Source organism: Taudactylus pleione, unplaced genomic scaffold (assembly GCF_031769625.1).
Source record: "Taudactylus pleione unplaced genomic scaffold, aTauple2 ptg000585l, whole genome shotgun sequence".
Lineage (NCBI taxonomy): Eukaryota > Metazoa > Chordata > Amphibia > Anura > Myobatrachidae > Taudactylus > Taudactylus pleione.
Genome location: NW_028284987.1, coordinates 3173436 through 3194514, shown reverse-complemented (window position 1 = coordinate 3194514; position 21079 = coordinate 3173436). Strand labels below are relative to the sequence as shown.

The window sequence follows — 21079 nt, the reverse complement described above, 5'->3', positions numbered from 1 at the left end:
CAAGTGCAAATGGAAGGAGAGGAGTAAAGGGCTGCCTAGTGCTTAAAAAGTGCCAGGCACATCCATTAGCATCTGAAGAAGGCAAATGTTCCCACACTCAAGCTCCGAAAATATTGTATTTTCGGAGCTTGATGAATTCTGTCCCCATTCTAGTGTATGGGGACAGTGGACCATTCCGCGAAAAGGAAGGTAAGTAGGAGGTATCTGTGATATCTTCTGCTTTACCTTCTTGATGAATGGCCCAATAACGTAATTTCTACAATTGCAGGTGAAAATGTTCATTTTCACCTGCTTTTGTAGAAATTAAATGATGATGAATAGGCCCCTAAGCCACATAGGAGGAAACATGTAGGAGTAAACTATTTAATATTTGAGAGCTGTGCCTCTAGGGGTAGTTTGTTTGGACTTCATCATTCATGCTGTTTTGTTATATTTTAGGTTTCATTACAGTCACTACCTGGATATGTAGAGATTCTTACATTTATTGGGTTGGGAAGCTAGTTGTATAGTATGTCTGCCCTGTGGAATGAACTTGGTCTTCCAATGGATAAGAGTGTACTTAGAGCCTGATTCACTACGGAACGCTATTGTGATCGCAGCTGCGATTACGCACGCAGACCTGCTGCAAAAATATGCTAATGTTTGCAATCGCAAAGCCAGCATAGAGACACCCGCTACCGCTTTCGCACATCCGTAAGTTCTCGCAGACCTGCGTATACATAGGTACCATCGACCTCATGTTCAATTACAACAGGCCTGACCTTACTCAGAAACTGCAACTGTCGTCGCACGCAGTGAGTACTCAAGCTGAGTATGCAGTTGCAGTGGCAAATTTATGCACGCCAAAGTAAGGCCTTCAAAAGGAAAGGCACGCCTGCATTTCTTCTACCACATCCCCGTCACCACCCACAAACGCTGATGTCCCATCCCTTGATCTGCGATGGCTTTGTATCTTCATAGGTGATTGTAGTGCAGCGCCATCAGCCAATCTGCGTATGCTGTTGCGATACGTAATGAATCAGGCCCTTAGTTGGCTTAGGAAAAACGGTATACGTAGTCTCTTATTATCTAGGAGACTGATCTCATGAAAAGGGGTGCCAAACTTCTTCAGGCTACCGCTTCATGTTAGGTCAAATTAACTAGATTATGTGCATATTAATGAACTTGCAGAAGCATGGCCCTTTCTAATCAGCTCCTAGAAGGCTGCATAATGATTTGGTCCAAGGTGATTCCTTGGAAAGGTTAATTTAAAACAAATAAAAAAACATTTTATTTTCTTTCAGAGAACCGTTTAATTTTCAATCAGGCATCTTGATTGGGAGGACCTACTGTATATATTAACAGCACCAGTCCAGCATAAGTTTGGACATTTTTCTATAGGATGCAGTGTAGAAGGCCTTGTTTTGGTTTTGGGAACAGGTCACCCAAGTGTCATCTTTTTCTTCGTCCCAATGGCTAACACTCTTTTGAGGTGTGTCCTGCTCACCAATTCTGCTGACAGTGGCAGGTGCATGTGGCAATGCTTGGCGGCCTATCCACTAAGTCAGGGCCGTACTAACCATCTGGCAAATAGTCTGCCCCGGTTGTCACTGGAGATGGCCTGGCCCAATCGTCACTTGTGTTAACCAGACCACCCAATCAGGAAAGGTTGGCTGTCAGAATATAATTGCAGCTCTCCTTATATAGTTGCAGCTGTAGGTATATGGGTTATAAATTAATGTATTTTGAAGGGGACTTTTTAGTCCACCTCTGGCAGTAAACAAGTACATGACTGATGTTTTGGTGCCATGTTCGTTTTGTAGTAAAAATACTGGGCAAGAATGTCCACAAAGTCATAAACTGTGGTAGCGTGCTGACACAAAGATTTAAGGAGTTGTTCCCACTTGAACCTTTCAATACATCTTTATGTGGTGTGGTACTGTACATGGTTTCTCGATGATGGACATTTGCTTTGGCAAATTAGGTTTCTCGATGATGGACATTTGCTTTGGCAAATTAGGTTATAGAACCTAATTTGCCATTTGTATTTTACCATATATCACTTTTATTAGACATTATGGGTTTTATACATTTTTCTGTTCCTGCAAGTGCGGTCACACAGATTCAATGCTTTGCATGACAAGGGAAATAATAGGTATGGGCAGAACACCCAGCGTGATACATAGGTTTGTGCCTATGCTTTATGTTGCACTGTACCAACAATACCCCATTAGCGCCCAACAACTATGACTTCCGCCAACCGGTGTAGGCCATGCCCCTTCCATGTGACATCACGCGAATGGGTGGGGCTACGGACACCAAGCATTACAGCAATGCCTGTAGCTTCCTTAGGATGTTCCGGGCGGCTGTTAGGGCAGCGATGTGCACGTCTGAAGCATTATAGGGAAGCTGCAGGCAGCACTGAAGAGTGCCATTCCAGGCACCCTACTAGCCAGTTACAAAAGCAGTGGGTGAGCGGCGGTGCCGCCCAGAGGGCTCTGCACCACTCACACACCCCTAGTTACGGCCCTGCCCAACAATATTGTGCATGGAACCCACAGTAAGTGGGCCTGTGTGCTTTAAATGTCAGGGCTGATGTAAGTCCCAGTCCAGCCCTGACCCCCACTGTGCTCAATTTGTGACATCAGTTCGCTGGGGAGACAATCCCTAGTGTACTCAGTCTGTGACATTAGGGTCACTAGAGAAATAATCCTGACTGTTCAGTCTGTGACAGCAGTAAAACTAGAGAAAAAAACAAATGTGTTTAGTCTGTGACATCAGAGTCACTAAAGAAATATATACCATCCTCAGTCTGTGACCTCAAAATAACAAGGGAAATCATACTCATTGTGCTCAGTCTTTGACATCAGGGCACTAGGGAGACAACCCCCACTGTCTGTGACATTATATTTACTAAGAATTTAAGCCCCACTGTGCTCAGTCTGTGACATCAGCATCACTAGGGAGACAACCCCCACTGTCTGTGACATGTTTACTAAGGATTTAAGCCCCACTATGCTCAGTCTATGACATCCAGGGCCGGTGCTTCCACTAGGCAAGCTTAGGCAGCTTCTTAGGAGCGACGGCCACTAGAGGGCGCCCCGGCCCTCCGATCACCCCCCCCCCCCCCCCCCCCCCGGTGCCCCCCACCCCCCGGTGGCTGCAGGGGACGGATCTCAAACCCGAGCTCCGTCTTCCGGGTCCCGCAGTGCACTATGGGAGTGGTGTCATGACGTCACTCCTCTAGTTCCGAGGAGCGGGCGCCGGGGACGGTGCTCAGTCCTGAGCTCTGTCTTCCGGGTCCCGAGGTGCACTATGGGAGTGACATCATGACGTCAGCATGCACTGGAGCAGGGTTTAAGGTAAGTGTTTTTTGTTTTTTTTAAGTGTGTGCACAGTGGGGGCGGCTTACTATTGGGGGCATTACAGGGGCCGCACTACTGCGGGCACTGCAGGGGGCATTACAGGGGCCACACTACTGGGGGCACTACAGGGGCCTTACTATTGGGGGCACTACAGGGGCCTTACTACTGGGGGCATCATATGGGGGCACTACAGGGGCCTTACTATTTGGGGACACTACAGGGGCCTCACTACTGGGGGCCCTACAGGAGCCTTACTACTGGGGGCACTACAGGGGCCTTACTTCTGGGGGCACTACAGGGGCCTTACTACTGGGGGAACTTCAAGGGGCATTACTACTGGGGCACTGCAGGGAGCATTACTACTGGGGGCACTACAGGGGCCTTTACTACTGAGGGCAGTGGAGGGGGCATTACTACTGGGGGCATTACTTTTAGGGGCATTGCTACAGGGGACATTATTACTGCTGGAGACACTGCATAAGGGGCACCATTACAAGTGGGCATTTAGTGTTTTAGGGGAACTACTCATGTGGGCATTGTGTAAGACCTAAGTTAGGAGGAGCCCCTTAAAAATTTTGCTATGGGGCCCAAAAAGTTCTAGTTATGCCCCTGATACTGTGTGTATGTATATATATATATATATATACACTGTATATATATGTGTGTGTATATATATATATATATGTGTATATATATATATGTGTATATATATATACATACATACTTCTGCCTGCGCCCTCCTCTTCGTATATATTTACCTTTAACACAAAACTTATCCGCCACTCCACCTGTGCAAAGTAATTTTCACCTGAGCGGCTAGATGAGTACGGGGGGGGGGGGGGCGGGCATGTAGAAGTTTTGCCTAGGGTGCCTAGAATTCTAGACGTTTGGCACTGGCCCTGATGACATCAGGTTACTCTGGAGACAACCCCCACTTTGCTCAGTCTGTGACATCAGGGTCACTAGCGAGATAACCCACCTGTGCCATCAGATAGCTCAGTTCACTACAGATAGCAACAATAATGTGCATGCACGTCACAGCAGATGGGCTGTATGCTTTAAATGCCAGGTATATCTCTAGTCCCAGTCTGGCCCTGGGCTCTAATAAAGAATTTGCATTACAGCACTTTGATGGGCAAGTAGCAATTCACATGTGAGGACATTGAAACAGGTTGGGTACGGGATCCGGGCGGTCGTGATGCCAACAGTCAGAATCAAAACCCAATTAGGCAACTGCCCTAATCCTAACCACTAATCCTCCCCCCTGCAGGCTAACCCTAACCCACCACTCCCCAACCTAACCCTAACCCCTAACCAGGGGTGCTGAGAGGGGGGCGGGTATTAATTACCCAGGCTTGATTAAGTGGCCCGTTGGGGGCCTGGATTCACTGCCCCTCTCCCTTACCTGTCACTCCTCAGACCAGTCCACGCTACTGTCTGCTGGGCTGCAGTGGAACCAGAGAAGCTGCTGCCGGTGATGAGCAGCAGTTTTCATCTTTGGCAGTGCAAGCCACGCCCCCCAAAATAACCAGGGCCTAGCAATCCTCACCATGGCCCTGCCCCTAACCCTTCCCCTAATACTTACCATCAGGATGGCAGCGGTCGGGATTCTGGCGCCAGCATCCCGACCGATAACCATATCCCCATTGAAACCTATAGCCGCTTGCTTGCATTAATATTACCATCTGTTATTAGATGTACCTGAAATTGTATCCAGAGGAGACCGATTTCTCAGTAAATTTGTTATCCAAGCGAGTGAAGGAATAGTGTGGGTGACATTCAGAAGCGTCCTTATCCAGGTTACAGTTCCACTCTATCTGAAGGCCAATGACTCCGCCCTGAGAGAAGACATTTATAACAAAGCACCTTTATTCTCTATCATGAAATTTGTATGTACCTGTCCTATACGTATACTGGTATATTCTGTTATGACAGAACGCATAAAAAGTACATCTAACCCCCTGCAGCCACACATTACATAGATTGCTTAGCTGCAATGGTTTTATGTGGCTACACAATGCCATAATTACCAGCATTGGGAAGCTGGGGTGAGGCCGCGATCAGGTGATTCAGCAAAGTTTACGTCATGGGCCGCGCAGAGCGCCCACTTCACTCTGTAAGTTGGTGGCTGGCTGGCTGGGGGTGGCAGCTGGCTTCGGGAGACTTGCCCACTCTTCCAGGCAATTTTCTCTAGCCTCCTGGCCATTCCGGGAGAGTAGGCAGGTGTGGGTAAATGTGACTATTGCATGCATTAGTAACAATGCACTGCATTATAGTATTAAACTGTATACAGATTGAGTAATGTGACTTTAGCATTTACTACTAACACTGTTAGGCCACATCTCTAAGCTTTTGTTACTCGTGGCATATACCTGCTGCATATGCTACTGTTGCAGAGCCGGACGAATATTAGAATACTTCTTGCTCAGCATGCATATATACTTGTGTCCTTAGTATATTTTCTTTCGCATGAACCCTCGGCTTGCTAGTGAACAGAATTAGAGTAATACACTGTGCAAAAGTGTGTATATTCCTGGCATTGAATGCCTTTAGATTTGTAAACAGTTAGCAGGATGGCAGTACCTGCTGGGATGTATGCAGTGCTTGTCCAATCAGATTCCATCTTATTTATATTTATTAACATTTATTATATACACACTCTCTAGTGATACATGCAATCATCCAACACTACAGGAGCCTCTGCCTGTGCATGCATCCCAACAGGTTGTCAGAAGATATAGGGGCCTATTTATCAATTATTATTTGTGGTTTCTATGGGGGCTGTTTTTTAGCCAGATATATCAAGCTCCAGAATGCAATGCATTCTGTAGCTTGGCCCCGATAGCTAACGTCATCTGAAGATGTCAGCCTATGGGCTACATATCCAGCATCCCCGGCACTCAGCATTCCTGCAAGTGCACAGCTCCTGGGGGAAGACTCAAAGGGACAGGTAATGTGATCTTTTCGTTTCTTACACACCACAGGGAGGGACTCATTATTGAGCCCCTGTACATGTGTAATGCATTTGGGTAACCCTTACTTTCTGATTGCCGTGAATAGCGACAATAAGAAATTATTCATCTCGGGTCTAAGACTCAATAATTAATAGATATGCCCCATAATGACAGAACATTTCTGTGATTTTATAATCCAAATAGCTGTTCAGTAGCAGATGTAGGGCTGAGAATTGCTTACTCCTAAAGTAGAATATGATATTTTAATTGAGAAGAAATCAAAATAAACATATTTAGTGTGTCAGCAAAAGAAATAAACATGATAAAATGTAGTGACTGTTGGAGTGTAAAGTGGGACTCCTTATGGGTGGAGCTGACCAGATAAATGTACATCGGCCCTCCTCGTTGTGCAGTGGGCCTCCTCGTTGTGCAGTGGGCCTCCCTCATACCTGTTACGGCAGTGCCATCTTCCCAGTAATATTGCTGCTCCTGTGCCATACTTGTCTACTCTCCCGGAATGTCCATGAGACTCCCAGATCTCAGGTGGCTCTCCTGGACTCTGGGAAGGGCAGGCAAGTCTACCAGAATCCATTACTGCTGACCGTCCTGGACGGGCTGCGGCTTGATGAAGCAATTTTCCCTGAATCCCATCATTATGACTTTGTATAGTGGAAGCTGTGCCACAATAATGAAGTTGTAGCACAACGCTCCTGTCCCGCCCATTTGGCTGTACCCTCGCCTGTATCCCTGCCGGGATGTTGGCAAATATGCCCTTTGTGGAGCTATCTTTCCGAATATATCACTAGAAAGATGATGCCGCCAGATGAGTATAGGGAGGAGGGGACACCACATTCGCAGTGATGAATTGGTTGTGCAGGGCATACAGCTTGGGGCCCCCTAGACTCATTGACCAGTATGCTCTATACACCCATTACCCATGATAGATAAGTCACTGGGATGAAGACTATGCATTTTGGAGACATTCCCAATAAAGTGGATAATGGGAGAGTCTTTCTCGCTGTAGGAACTGCTTTCTTTATGCCCTTTGAGACAGCAGTAATATGGTGAACTTAATTTTGAATATTAATTAGAAATTTTAAATTCACATATGTGACAGATGACACAAATACAATCCCAGTATTCTGTTACCCCAATGAGGTACGGATAAGGCTTTAATGAGAAGTCCTTTAGTACAAAAATGTAATGTTGTAAATAAAAAAGTGACAGCAAAAGTGAGGCAGGATGTGAAATGACGCTGTTATGCATTGGACAACATGTCTGCATATTTTTCAGCTAATAAATAATTCCTATATTGAGATGTGACCCTAAAACATGTAATTCTTCAATCTGAACACAAGAGGGCAACATACCTGAGTTTGACACCACTGATTTAGTATTGGAGAAATGTATCTTCAAGCTGTTAATGTCACAGTGGTAGAATCACCCTATTGATTTTCTCACAAAGTTTTGTTTGCAACAATTTTGTTTTCCTAGGATTAGTCCAGTGATACATTTATATTATGAGCAGGGCCCTCTACCCTCTTGTGCTTCTCCTTAGTTTACTTTCATCTACTTCTTACTCCCCACTAGGGCACCTAACACTTGGAGGGGTATTCAATATGAAACGTAAACTTCGCTGTCGAAGTTTACGTTTCATATCGGAGCTTTTACCTGGGATAAAGTATCGGGCGCGCGCCCGCTTATCCCCGTATTCTATATGAAACCTACGAAAACGGGAGCCTGCGAAGTGGGATTTGCGTTAAATTACGAAATTTTCCTTAAAAAAATTGTAGGACAGCCGCTCGCGAGTGGGTCTGAATCAGGCCCTAAGTTGGTTAATTAGTAAAACACCAAAGGAGGTCTTAAACAAATATGAACACACTCACATAAGAACTGCACATTATAAAAAATACTTTAAATAGTCCTCAGTCATTTACCTCCATTGCCATGTCCTGAAATTCATTTCCAGTCCATGAGACAATTTTCCCCAGGTGAAAGATGGGGCAGTAGTGATTATCCTTACTATAGCGACATGTCTTCAGAAATGAATCATCTTCTGTGTTCAGAATATTAGTTCTATGAGAAACAACCAACACATTTAGCAGAGAAAAATCTGAAAATTTCACCCTAAACTTAATGTTCACTTTGAATAACGGTAAATAAGTAAAACTTACCTGTGATAAGGGAATGTAGTTATGATCCCGGCTGTCAGGATGCTGGTGCTCAGAATTCTGGTGCCGGAATCCCGACAGTAAGTATTGGGGTCAGGGAAGGGGTTAGGGGTTAGAGTTTGGCACTAGGGGGAGGGTTAGGCACTAGGGGGGGAGAGTTAGGTTTAGACTGGGGGGGTTATGTTTAGGCTATGGGGGGAGGGTTAAGTTTAGGCTGTAGGGAGGGAGGGTTTGGGGAAGGAGAGTATACTTACCTCGTTCTGTATGGATTGTGACCCTGTTGGGATGCCGGCGTCGGGATTCTGACCGCCGTGATCCCAAGTGCAGGCAACCCGCGCCCAACCCTTGATAAGTAAACATCCAATCTGGTGCTCCATGTCACAGTCTCCTATAGCCCAGTATTGCTCACCTCTCTCCTACTACCACTTTCCCATGTTACACAGGCAGTGATATTGTTGATGCCTCTCCTCTTTGAACATAAATGGGAAGTTCACAGGTGAGAGACATCGGATATTAGCACAGAAACTAACCCATCGTAGTCAGAGACAGTGCTAACATTAGGCAGACTCCTAGGGTGCCTGCCGGGACCTGGGTGGCACCACTAAGGCCACCTAACACTAAAATTAATGATATCTCTGAAATTTCATTATTGTATAATTGTACTGAATAATTTTCGAATTACATAAGGCTGTTGAATTGGATGTAAGTCTGTTAAACTTGTGCAAAATATGCAGCAACAGATTCGTACACACAGCGGTGTAACAGGGCTTTTCTGCACCCTGTGTTGGTCACGCCCCCATAGTGCATGCAGAGGGGACGGGGCCAGTAGCGCTGGGATATACAGGAGCATCCTCAGGACACTCCAGGCAGCACTGCAGCAGCATTTCTGGTTGGAATGGCAACCTGCTTGCCAGATACAGGGACAGTGGATGAACGGTGGTGCTGCCCACAGGGCTCTGTGATATGTGCAGTGGCACCACTTGCACACCCCTAGTTACGGCCCTGCATGCACTTACATCCATATGCAGATTTGGTAACATTTTATCAGGGGTGTATCCAGAACTTTGTGGGCCCCATAGAAACATTTTGAAGGGGCCCATGTACCAATGTTTTTAGAGTGACATCTTCTGCAGCATTTGCTAATGTTATGCCCCATTATAGTATCGTAGTTCATTTTCTGAACCATTGTAGTAGAGTCCTAGTTATGCCCCATAGTAGTGCCCTAGTTTATTTTATGAACCATAGTAGTGCCCTTATTCACATTATCTCACCTTGTAGGGCTGCCAGTACACATTATGTCACACAGTATCCCCAATCACATTATGACATACAACAACCCCAGTTCATATTATGCCACATTACAATGACCCCAACTCATTTTATGTCACACTACAGTGCCTCCATTTGATATTATGCCACATTACAGTGTCCCAGTTCATATTATATAACATTATAGTGCATTTTAGTTCATTTAAAATCAAATTACAATGAGCAGGTCAGATTATGTCACATTACACAGTGCCATACAGTTCACATTATGCTACATTACAGTGCCTAGTTCAAATTATGTCACATCACAGTGCCCCCTTAGCATTATAACATCCGTTACACACACTTCTTACTGAAAACTGAATGTCACCCCATTCAGGCTCTGCAACAGGTCAGACCCAGTTTCTTAGCAGGAAAATGCGGGAAATTGTTATGCAACTACAGCAGGGATGGCCAGACTTTTGGACTTGTGATCTACTCTAAAGGCCAAAGGTTTGGAGCCAAAAAAGTGGGTGGGGTGTGCCCAAATAAGGCTATGTGGCCTTGTGGCAAGGAACGTGGTGACTGTCCCGCCAAAATTGGGACGGTTGGGAAGTATGCTTGTAGGGTTTTTAAGCCAATGAGATGAGGATCTGGCTGAGGGGCTCCTGTGAGAGGAGGGCCTAGGGCACATACCCCCCATGACCCCCCCTTAAACTGGCTCTGGCACCGGAGCAGTGGAGACTGGTAGATGTGACAGCCTCAGCCAATAAGAATCAGCCTGATTCTTATTGGCTATAGCTGTCACACGTGATAGCCGACAGAGACAGTTGCAGCTTCAGCTAGCTGTGCCTTCAACCAGCAACGGCTTTGGTGCAGTCAGCCAATAAAAATCGGCCTGATTCTTATCGACTGCTGCTGGACATCCAACGTGATCTACCAGTCGAGTGTCAGCGTTCAGCCAGTCAATTGTGATCAATGCTTTGGCCACCACTGAACTACAGTATATAACCTGGGTCTAGAGCCTCTACAGCTACGCCCATGCAGCTTACACTCCTTCCAACCAGAGAGGCTGCATGGTGAAGGAACGCTGAGTAAAATATGGGCATATCCACGTAACTGCAACACAAGTAGACATGAACGCAGGTGCATATACATACACCAGAAGACTTATCTCTCTTGCAGATGTTAGCGTGCTGGTGAACTGATGATGAAGGTAAACAGCACCACTACCTATTGTCTGCTAGTTGTGGCCAGCTGGTTGTACATCAGTGGGTTGGTTTATTGATAAATGCAATAAGTCTTCTCGTCACATATCATGAAATAAATTAGCTTTTATCTCCCACAGGTATTACTGGCAGCAAATTACATTTTGTTTCCTCAGCACCAGTGAGCCCTTTTCTATCAGTGTTTCCAATATGTACATAAAGAATTCACAACCATTGATTCATTAAATCACTGTCCTACAAGAGTCTTTGGGTCCTGCAGTCTTTAATCAAGATAAGTGCAACTCATTAATTAAGCTGCCATATATACGGACCCTATAAATATGGAGTCTATGACTCATACTCCTCACTATAAATAGAGCTTTCTCCATACCCACTGTACTCTGGGTGCAGTCTGGGAACATCTTTGTTCTGATTGGCCCATCCAGCATGCAGTTGTCAGAATGACTGCCATCTGCTTATACTGCATTCACCTTTTGGTCATGGAAGTGAAGGGTAATGTACCTAGGGCACTAATGCAAACGTCCGTGATTGCAAGGTGTCAGATCGGCCGCAGTGATCATTTAAATAAAAATGATCATACTTAATATATATATTTTTAGATAATATTTATAGTAAACAGTAATGTTATACATATGATATAAATGAGAAAATTATATGATTGGGGCATTAAGGAATGTACTTTGCAAATGTTCAAATTGTGAGCCCCTTGGATCTTGCATTCAGTGAGAGGCTGCAGTGACATGGCTGCAAAATATTTACCAAAAGTAAGTATTACTTGCAACTAAACAAACTGATGCCAAGTCAGAAAGGTGTACAAGATGCTCAAGATAATAATCAGTTAGCATTCGGTAATACCCCTTTCACACCGCGGTTTCGACCCCAGTTATTGTCGGGTCAACCTGGGTCGGGCTTGGTGTGAAAGGGTCCTTGAAAAATAACCCGGGTGGAGTGCCCTGGCATTTCAACCTGCGCAGGGTTGAACACGAGAGGGACCAGGGTTACCTGGCAGGGTGAACGGGTGACCCGGGTCATCCGACCCATGTTCCGTTTCAAGGTTATGGGGAGCCGGATCACCATCGCTTGGAAATGATGCGGGCAGAGCAGAAAGCACTGCACCTGTTTGCAGTGTAAATGGGGCCGACTTGGGAATAAACCAGGTTGCCAGTGCGGTGTGAATGGAATTTGACCCGCGTCTCATCCGGGATTGACCCAGGATTTTAGTCGTAATTGTGAAGTGCCGTCATTTTTTCCCATTAATTTGCTGCTCAGTTTTTGTGTTTCTATTGAGCAAATGTTTTTTCTAATGTCTTCTGAGGAATTAATATTTGCAATTGACAAAGCAAACAACAAATGTGAACAAAAATCCAGTGAATCCGCTGCTCTCTATAACTGGAGCGATAATGATGCCATCTATCTATCTTGTGGATAAATTTCCACAAATCGCTTTATACATATAACATTTTCTGAGAGTTAAGACCTAGAAAACTGGCCAGTACAGGCAGAGCCATGGTATCATGCTAACTACAGGGGTTGTAGACACTGGAACCAGGTCTGGATTAACAGTGGTTTGCTGGAATTTATGACCTGCCAACAGTGCTAGCCTAACCTATACGCTAACTATGCTGACACACAGTGTGCCAACCAGCATAGGGCTCCACGAGAGAGCAGACCAGCATTGAACGGAGCTGCCCAGCAACAACAAAGCCTCCAGAGAGCTCACACACAGATAGCGAAGGAACCCAGGGCAGGGGCTCATCTGGCTCCCCCCAACCCTGCTGTGAACTCCAGCCTGCAGATCCTGGGGTCTCTCCTCAGCAACAAAGAGTGAGACCTAGGGGGTACAATGTGCTGCTGCTGACTATATTTGATAGGGTCAGTCCACCCCTTCTTGCAAACTTCCTTTGTTCTAGGAATAGGATTGCCACCCAGCAACAGCAGGTGGGCGGTGAGCAAGCTTATGAAAGCATCACTACTAATAAACAAATAAAATATTAATCTTGGTTACCATCATTCTTTTAAAATACAGTACATTAGAATATAACAGTGCTATCATAACAACAAAATAAGCACTTACTTTGAAAAATTAAACTTTGGAAAGCGTATGGAGTTTTTAATGTAGACTGTAAAGTTCTCGGCTTTTCCAAGCAATGGTATCCTAAAAATGAATAAATAAAGAGAAAATAAACACTGAGAACTTACTAATAAAGAAAAAAAATTCTAATTATAATAATATTAGATGGTTTTTAAAATATTATCATTATGTGGGAGAAACTGGTTTTAAAATTTTATAAAATTGGAGACTATACTTATTATTTTATAATTTAATTTTTATTACAAGACTGGTCTGATACTAAGGGGTAAATTTACTAAGATTCGAGTTTGGTCGAGATTGCAATCTCGGGTGAGTTTAGGCATGTTTTTCATCTTGCAAATTTACTAAAGACAAACTCGTGTGAGTTTGGGAGAGAGTTTTAATTTTTCACTGAAAAACTCGGGTGAAATTGCAAACTCGAATAAACTCACCATCGGCCAAACTCTGAAGTACTTTTCATGAAAAAGATGCAACTCGGGAACAGAGAATTTACCAAGAATCGAGATTACAATCTCGGGTGAGATTGTAGCAAGCTCGCAGAGAAATTGAAGTTTCAAATAGACCACCTCCTGAGCTGCGAGTTTTGCAGAAACATACACAGATCAGCAATCTCGGGAGATTAATCTCATCTAAACTTACTACTCGGAGGGGAAATCTCGATCTGCTTCTCGATTGGCCAACTCACTTTCAGCTAAACTCATTTCTTAAAAAAATTTGAGAATTTAAAAACTGGAAAATCACCCGAGTTTCAGCAAGGCAAAAAACTCAAACTGAACCAGACTCGAACCTTAGTAAATTTACCCCCAAGAAGTAATTTAAAAATGTTGGTATCATTAGACTTGTGGGGGTTTATGGCTTTTAACAGATTCATGAGTGGTGTCTGTATTCTACAAAATGTTTCCTGCACAAGTTAATCAGTAACAGATTTGCCATTATTTTGTGACATATTTTGTGACAATGTGCAAATCTTTGAAATAAGGGTAATTTATAAAAGTGTAAATGCTTAATTCCTACTTTGGCATACAAGCACCATTTTGTACTAGGTTCACCTGGCAGTATCTGTGGAAGTGGGTGTGGTTTGATATGATATCCCAGCCAATGGCTACAGCGGCTCCCATTCTGGTTTTGAGGTCCTGGCGGTCATGTGACCATCACTTCCGGGTCAGACCTTTGATGCTCTAGCGTTCGGTGAGCATTTCTCCCCTATCCCCGCAGCCTAAGAATAACCTCGCTTGTCCACAGCCGTCGACATTTCACTTGCTGACATTGTGAGAATGTCGACATGTTGCCTATCATCATTGTGTTGTCAACATCATATATTACATCATGTGGAGGTGGTTGGGCAAATCAGGGTCTACCCTATTAAAATACAGATGAAGCACACTAGTCTGCCTAGATTTGTACTGAAGTGGACAAACAAAATGTACATATCGCAGGACAGAATTTTGGAAATGGGAAGATGGGACTGGGAAAGACACATTTAGGACATTATTTCCCATTTTACCAAGATGAGATAAGCTATCTGTTCAATAATAGTCATTTGGCCTTATATTTGTTACATACAATGTTACTTATACACATTCATGTAAGATCCAACACAGTATTGCTGAAAACTTGTAGATTATAAACTCTATTAAAAATAAACCAATATCTGGTTTCCAAGACAAAGGGGTATATTTACTAAAGTGAGAGTTTTTAGAAGTGGAGATGTTGCCCATGGCAACCAATCAGATTCTAGTTATTATCTTCTAGAAGGTGCAAGTTAAATGTTAATGCTATAGGCAACATCTCCACTTCTAAAAACTCTCACTTTAGTAAATATACCCCAAAGAATTTCTTTGCGCAGGAGCAAACAAATTTTAAATTTTAGTTAAAATCCTTTATAAATAATCAGTATTTTTTTATTAAATCAAATTACAATGAGAAAAGAATTACAGTTATCACTGTTATTTGTTAATGCCTCACAGAATGCATTTGTACTAATGGGAAACTAAAATAGAAAGGACTATATAACAATAAGTGTCGATAACAGTGATTTTTTTTTATTGCTGCTTATTGTTGTAATAAAAATTGTGTTGTTGCCCCAATTTAAAAAAAAAAATTGTTGATGGGTTCAGGAGAGCAACAGTGATACTGTTATCGCCATCCAAGGTAACAACAGAACAAGTATTGCAGCGTTACATGTGCCACTACGATCCCTGTAAATAGTCTCTCATGCAAAGCCCGTAACAGGCAAAAAGACCTATTGTTGGCCATGGGGCTTTTCGCCCTTTGATAAAGACGATTCCAGCGAGATAGTCACTAGATTTAAAGCGGCTGTTAGTTTCAGGGTAAAACCAACCTGGTTTTGCCTTTGAACTGATTGCCACTTTAATTCTAGTCACTATCTTGCTGGACTCGCCCCGGCTCCCACTTATCGTGGGCTATAACATGTGGCCCTAAGTGAAATATATTGGACATGTGTAGTTTGTAGTGATACATGACTCTGGGTGTCAGATGCTTGTATCATTTTTAAATCATTGTAAATCACTTTTGTAGTTACTGTAAACATAATCAATGCATGATAAATGGCTCTTACTCTGGCTTCTGCTTCTTCTCCAGTGGACACCATGCAAATATTTCACACGTTCCTGTTGCGTTTATAGCCCCTGTCTTCAAGCAGCGTCCAGTCTTCACCCCTATGATCATACGTTTGTTATGCTGGACTGTATTTTAAGCATTTCTAATTTTTTTGTTCTAGAAATATTCCGCAGAAGTAAACAATGCAGCACAAACAGCAAATTAAAATGTTTGAGGTGAAAATGTATATATATTATACTGTATTTATTGTATCATACATTAAACCACTGTGTCAGAACTGGGTTGAAATATTGTGTATTTCAAGACAAGGTATCCTAACCCTGTCGGGATGCCGGCATCGGGATTTTGACCGTCAGGATCCTGAGTGCCAGCAATCCCGTACCCAACCCTTTCTGCAATATCCCTAGCGGCAAACAATGCCACAATAATATCCAACTTCTACAGCATCTGCCTTAGGGCATACTAGCCAATGTTTTTCTCCCCCACCCCCCTCCTCAGGAGATGCTGGAACCTTGCCTACTGTTCTGGATTGTCCGGGAGGCTCATGCAATCTGCTGAAACCGACTTGAAATTGGAGGTCCAGATGGCTTGATGATGCGATTCATATTGAAATGTGTCATTGTGGCTTCACCCACCAGTGCCGTAAGTAAGGTAGTGCGACCAGTGCCATGGCACAGGGCACCGCAGGGCAGGGGGCACTGTTTGGACCTGTAAATTTTCCTGTTTATTATCATTCTCACTTGTAGCTTCATCTTCTTTTATCCCCAGCATCTCCTGGTCTCCCCTATCTCTTCCCTGGCCCTTCCCCATGAGACCATGGCCCTTTCTCAGGTGCACTATCTTATGTGCCTATTTAAAAAATGGTGGGGGGCGGGCGCCAATGCTCTCTGGCACCAAAAAGTCTATTTACGGCTCTGCCGCCCACCACATTATAGAGTCTGGAATCACAACTTTGTATAGCAGGGGTGGGGCCACAGTGACACAATCATCGTGCTATGCCCCCCGTACCTCCCACCCAGCTGGCTTCTGCCGGAGACAATAGCATAGTAGGCAAGTGTGTGACAGTGAATCATGTCACTATGGCCCCGTCCCTGCCGCTCAATGAAACATCTTGCAGCCAGTGGTGGGCTGGGCCGGGGGGCAGGGTGCCATGTGCCCCCTGGGCCGCAGCATCATGTGTCACTGTGACACAGACTGCACCGCGTGTGTAGCGCTGACCGGACGGAGTTCCGTCAGCGCTACACAAGTGACAAACACACAGCTGCCGGCTCCGGCAGCTGTATGTTTGTTTTGATCAGCAGCCAATGAGAGTCTGTCAGACTCTCATTAGCTGCTGCTGCGCCCACTGCAGGAGCCGCTCCATCTTCCGGCTCCCGCAGTGGGCAATGGGAGAGGCGTCATAACGTCATATGACGTCTCTCCCATAATGCAGAGCGGCCCGGCCCGGGAAGGACAGACGGAGGAGCGGATGGCGACGGCGGGAGCGGGGATTCAGGTAAGTGTTTTTAACTACGTGTATCTACTGGGGAGGGGGCGAGCTGGCACTACAAGGGTGAGACCACTACTGGAGGCACTGCAAGGGGGGGGGACTACTACTAATGGGGGCAATACAAGGGGGGGACTACTACCACTGGGGGCACTACAAAGGGGGAACCACTACTGGGGGCACTACAAGAGGGAGGGACTACTACTGGGGGCACTACAAAGGGGGAACCACTACTGGAGGCACTGCAAGGGGGGGACTACTACTAATGGGGGCAATACAAGGGGGGGACTACTACTACTGGGGGCACTACAAAGGGGGAACCACTACTGTGGGCACTACAAGAGGGAGGGACTACTACTGGGGGCACTACAAAGGGGGAACCACTACTGGGGGCACTACAAGAGGGAGGGACTACTACTGGGGGCACTACAAGAGGGAGACCACTACTGGGGGTACTATAAGGGGGAGATCACTACTGGGGGCACTACAGGGGGGCACTACAAGGGGGGACCACTACTGGGGATTATAACTGGGGGCACTTCAAGGGGGGGGACTACTACTGGGGGCACTACAAGGGGGGGACTACTACTGGGGCACTACAAGGGGGGGGACTACTACTACTATGGGCACTACAAGGGGAGGGGACAACTACTAGGGGCACTGCATAGGGGGAGGAGACTACTACTAGGGGCACTACATAGGGGGGGGGACTACCACTGGGGGCACTGCATCGAGGGACCACTGCTGGGGGCTCTATAAAAAGGGCAATACTGGGGGTACTGCATAGGGGGGAGACTACAACTGGGGCCACTATTTAAGGGGCACTGCATAAGGGTTACCACTATGGGGGCACTGCATGGGGTGTGGACTGCTACTGGGGGCACTATATAAGGAGCACTGCATAGGGGGTACCACTACTGGGGGCACTATATAAGGGGCTTACTACTGGGGGCACAAGGGGCACTGCAAAGGGGGGACCACTACTGGGGGCACTGTATAAGGGTCACTGCATAGGAGGGATCACTACTGGGGACACTACTGGAGGCCTGCATAAGGGGGTCCTCTCCTGGGGCACAGGGGGGCACTGCATATGGGCACCACGACGGGGCCTCCTCCCTGGAACACTTGAGGGGGGGGCGCCATAGCATGCACGTTCTTCGGGCACCCTGGCTACACGCTACTTCTCTGCCAGGGCCACCTGCATGCATTTGCCCCCCAGGCTAAAAGTTGCCAGCCAGCCCCTGCTTGCAGCAATGAGCAGTTGGGAGTGGGACGTGGCCACAATGATGCAATTCACTGCAAATCGCATCTTCAAGCTCTCCTCAGGCTGTCTTGAGAATCTGTGTGTGCGCAGGACCCATTTTGCGAGTGTGCAGAATGGTTCCTGCGTAGTTGCACGCAAACCCTTGAATGCCTCTGCCTGATTGACAGGCAGAGACATTTAAGGGGCGGCACGGGGGCTGGGGTGGCCGCCGTTCCCAGAAACAGGGACGTGTATGCCCCTTTTTCGGGAAGTGTCTAGGCCAGGATCTGCGCCTTACACCATTGCGACCATCGACCACCGATGGTCACGATGGTGATCCCAGCCTGCGAACTCCGTCTGCTGCATTTGCATTATTGCCTGCGTGCAGCTTTGCAGTTGCGATCCTTCCTGAATCAGGCCTTCAGTTCGAAATACACTGTGAGTTTTCTACTCACCTCCACTTTTCTGGCTCCTACGCTGGACTTCAATAAATAGCTATTTTACTCAGTCATAATTTCCTACATTGACTACTGTAACTTCCCTTTAACCGGTAGTCCACTCTAAAGCCACTATACACTGTGCGATAAAGCAGCCGATCCGACGGATTGGTACAATTCGGCTGCTATATCGCATCGTATATAGCCATTATATCGAACAAAACACGCTCCCGTGGGGTAGTACATTGCACTCCCTGATCTTACTGCAGGATCAGTCGATCAGGGGATGCGATGTGCAATCCCATGCATTGCTATGCGGGCGAGGGAGGGGGGAGCCGGCATATCGGGCGGTTGGCCACCCGATCGCACCGTGTGTGCGGACCGCCCGATATGTCGGACATCAGATCCCCTGTCGCCTCGCACGTTGCCATCGCACCGTGTATGGCCGGCATAAGAGACTGATTCAGTTACTACAGCCATGTAGATTTTCATTCATCTCGGAAAGTTTGATTGTTTTTTTTGCACCTATGTAGGGTGCCAACTGAAATGTGAGAGGTTCAAATCATATGATTTCATCAATGTTCAAGGTTCTATTGCTTGCAGTTCAGTGAATTGAGGGCCTGATTCAGAGCCGCTCGTAAGCGGCCGCTCGTTCGCTCCGAGCGATGTTCGCACAACTGCGCATGCATATGGGTTGTAATGCGCATGCGCCAACCAGTCATTGCGGTCGGAAATCGAGCGCTCGCAAAATAGCGAGTGCCTGCTAATTTGAGTGACAGGATGAGGCGTTTGTGGGTAACAGGGGAAGGTGCTTGAAAACGGGGAGTGGTGATCCGAACGCAGGCGTACCAAACAGTCAAAATGGGCGTTTTAAGGGTGTGCATAATTAACAAAGCAGCGTCATTGACCACGTCACTTGGTTGTCTCTTAGCCTGAACTGTTTGCATGATTGCGGTAGGAAAATCCAACCACAAGCACTGCGAGCAGTTCAGATGCCTTTCGATGTACTCGATTAATCAAATAAATAGCGGAGATGACGTATGATGCGAGCGGCCAGGGGGCATCTTTACAAAATAGCGAGTGGATGTTTCGTTCGCCCGCTCAGACATAAAGGCGTCAACAGACCGCAAAGAGCGAGCGCTCAATTTAAATAGCCGGCCCCTTTTTCTGACCGAGCGAGCGCAAATAGCGTCCGGCTCTGAATCAGGCCCTGATTCCCAAAAGTTTTAACCTCACCAGCCCCAATGCTCAATGTTGCTGCTTAATTCATGAACATTGAGCCATTCTATATCTGCTTTCACCAAAATCGGTGTGGGGCATTTTCTTCCCCTAGAAAGACTTTTATTTAGACAAAATTGGATAATACTTTTAAGGAAATATGAAAGAGATATATATAATAAAGAAGAGGAGGGCTGCAAAGAAAGGTGCGTCTTACATAATATCATCAGGCACAGAAAATCCTGAATAAGGAGTCTGCTCATTATTAATATTTCTACTCGCAGCGAGTGCCGGAGCAATTCATCATTGCTTTGGTGTGTAGACAGCTGATCTAAAAATCAGATGTCTCCATGAACGTTTTCATGGAGACATCTGACTTAGCACTCTAGTACTGTAGTTCACGCAGGCGCATAAAGCCCCGGCGTCCAGCAGAAGGAGCCGGACAGGGGTGGAGGGATCCGAAAGGATCACTCTTCACAACCCAGGACTCCTTCCCGGGAGGAGTGGGTGTGCGGGAGCAAATCAAGCTCCGAAAATATTGTATTTGTGGAGCTTGATGAATTTAGGCCCCCATACTAATGTATGGGGTCAGTGGGCCACATCAGGAGAGAAAGGTAAACAGTGGCACTTCAGGAACACCTTGTGGCTGTCGGTCGCCGTCTGGTGTTATATCTTCGCGCTGTGCCTACCATCCGGAATCAGCTTGGTGAAAGAACAGCGGCACAGGGTGGGGGAAGTAGAGGTAAGCGCTGGCCACTGATATAAGAACTGAGGACCTCATTCAGAGCTGGACGCTATTTGCGCTCGTTCGTTCAGGAAAAAGGGGTGGCTATTCAAATGAACCGTTCGCTCTTTGCGGTCTGTTCACGCCTCTAGGTGTGAACGAGCGAACAAAACATGTGGTCATTTTTTGGAAAACTACGCCCCCTGGCCGCTCGTATCCTACGTCATGTCTGCTATTTATTATATTAATCGAGTACATCGACCAGCGTATGAACTGCTCGCTATTCTTGTGGTTGGTTTTTCCTACCGCAATTTTGCGAGCAGTTCTGACTATAAAATAACCCAGTGACGTGG

The 21079-nt window shown here is 45.9% G+C and overlaps 1 protein-coding gene across 1 annotated transcript in view; it reads right to left on the bottom strand.

The window, feature by feature from the left end:
• P2RX5 (purinergic receptor P2X 5) overlaps window positions 1-21079 on the bottom strand; it is a 170671-nt gene that overhangs the window by 21176 nt on the left and 128416 nt on the right. The window contains exons 5-8 of the mRNA XM_088453673.1: window positions 15617-15716; window positions 13021-13101; window positions 8236-8374; window positions 5046-5182 (exon numbers count right to left, since the gene is read on the bottom strand). Of these exons, the coding sequence (XP_088309799.1) occupies window positions 5046-5182; window positions 8236-8374; window positions 13021-13101; window positions 15617-15716 (457 nt within the window). The remainder of the gene's footprint in view (window positions 1-5045; window positions 5183-8235; window positions 8375-13020; window positions 13102-15616; window positions 15717-21079) is intronic.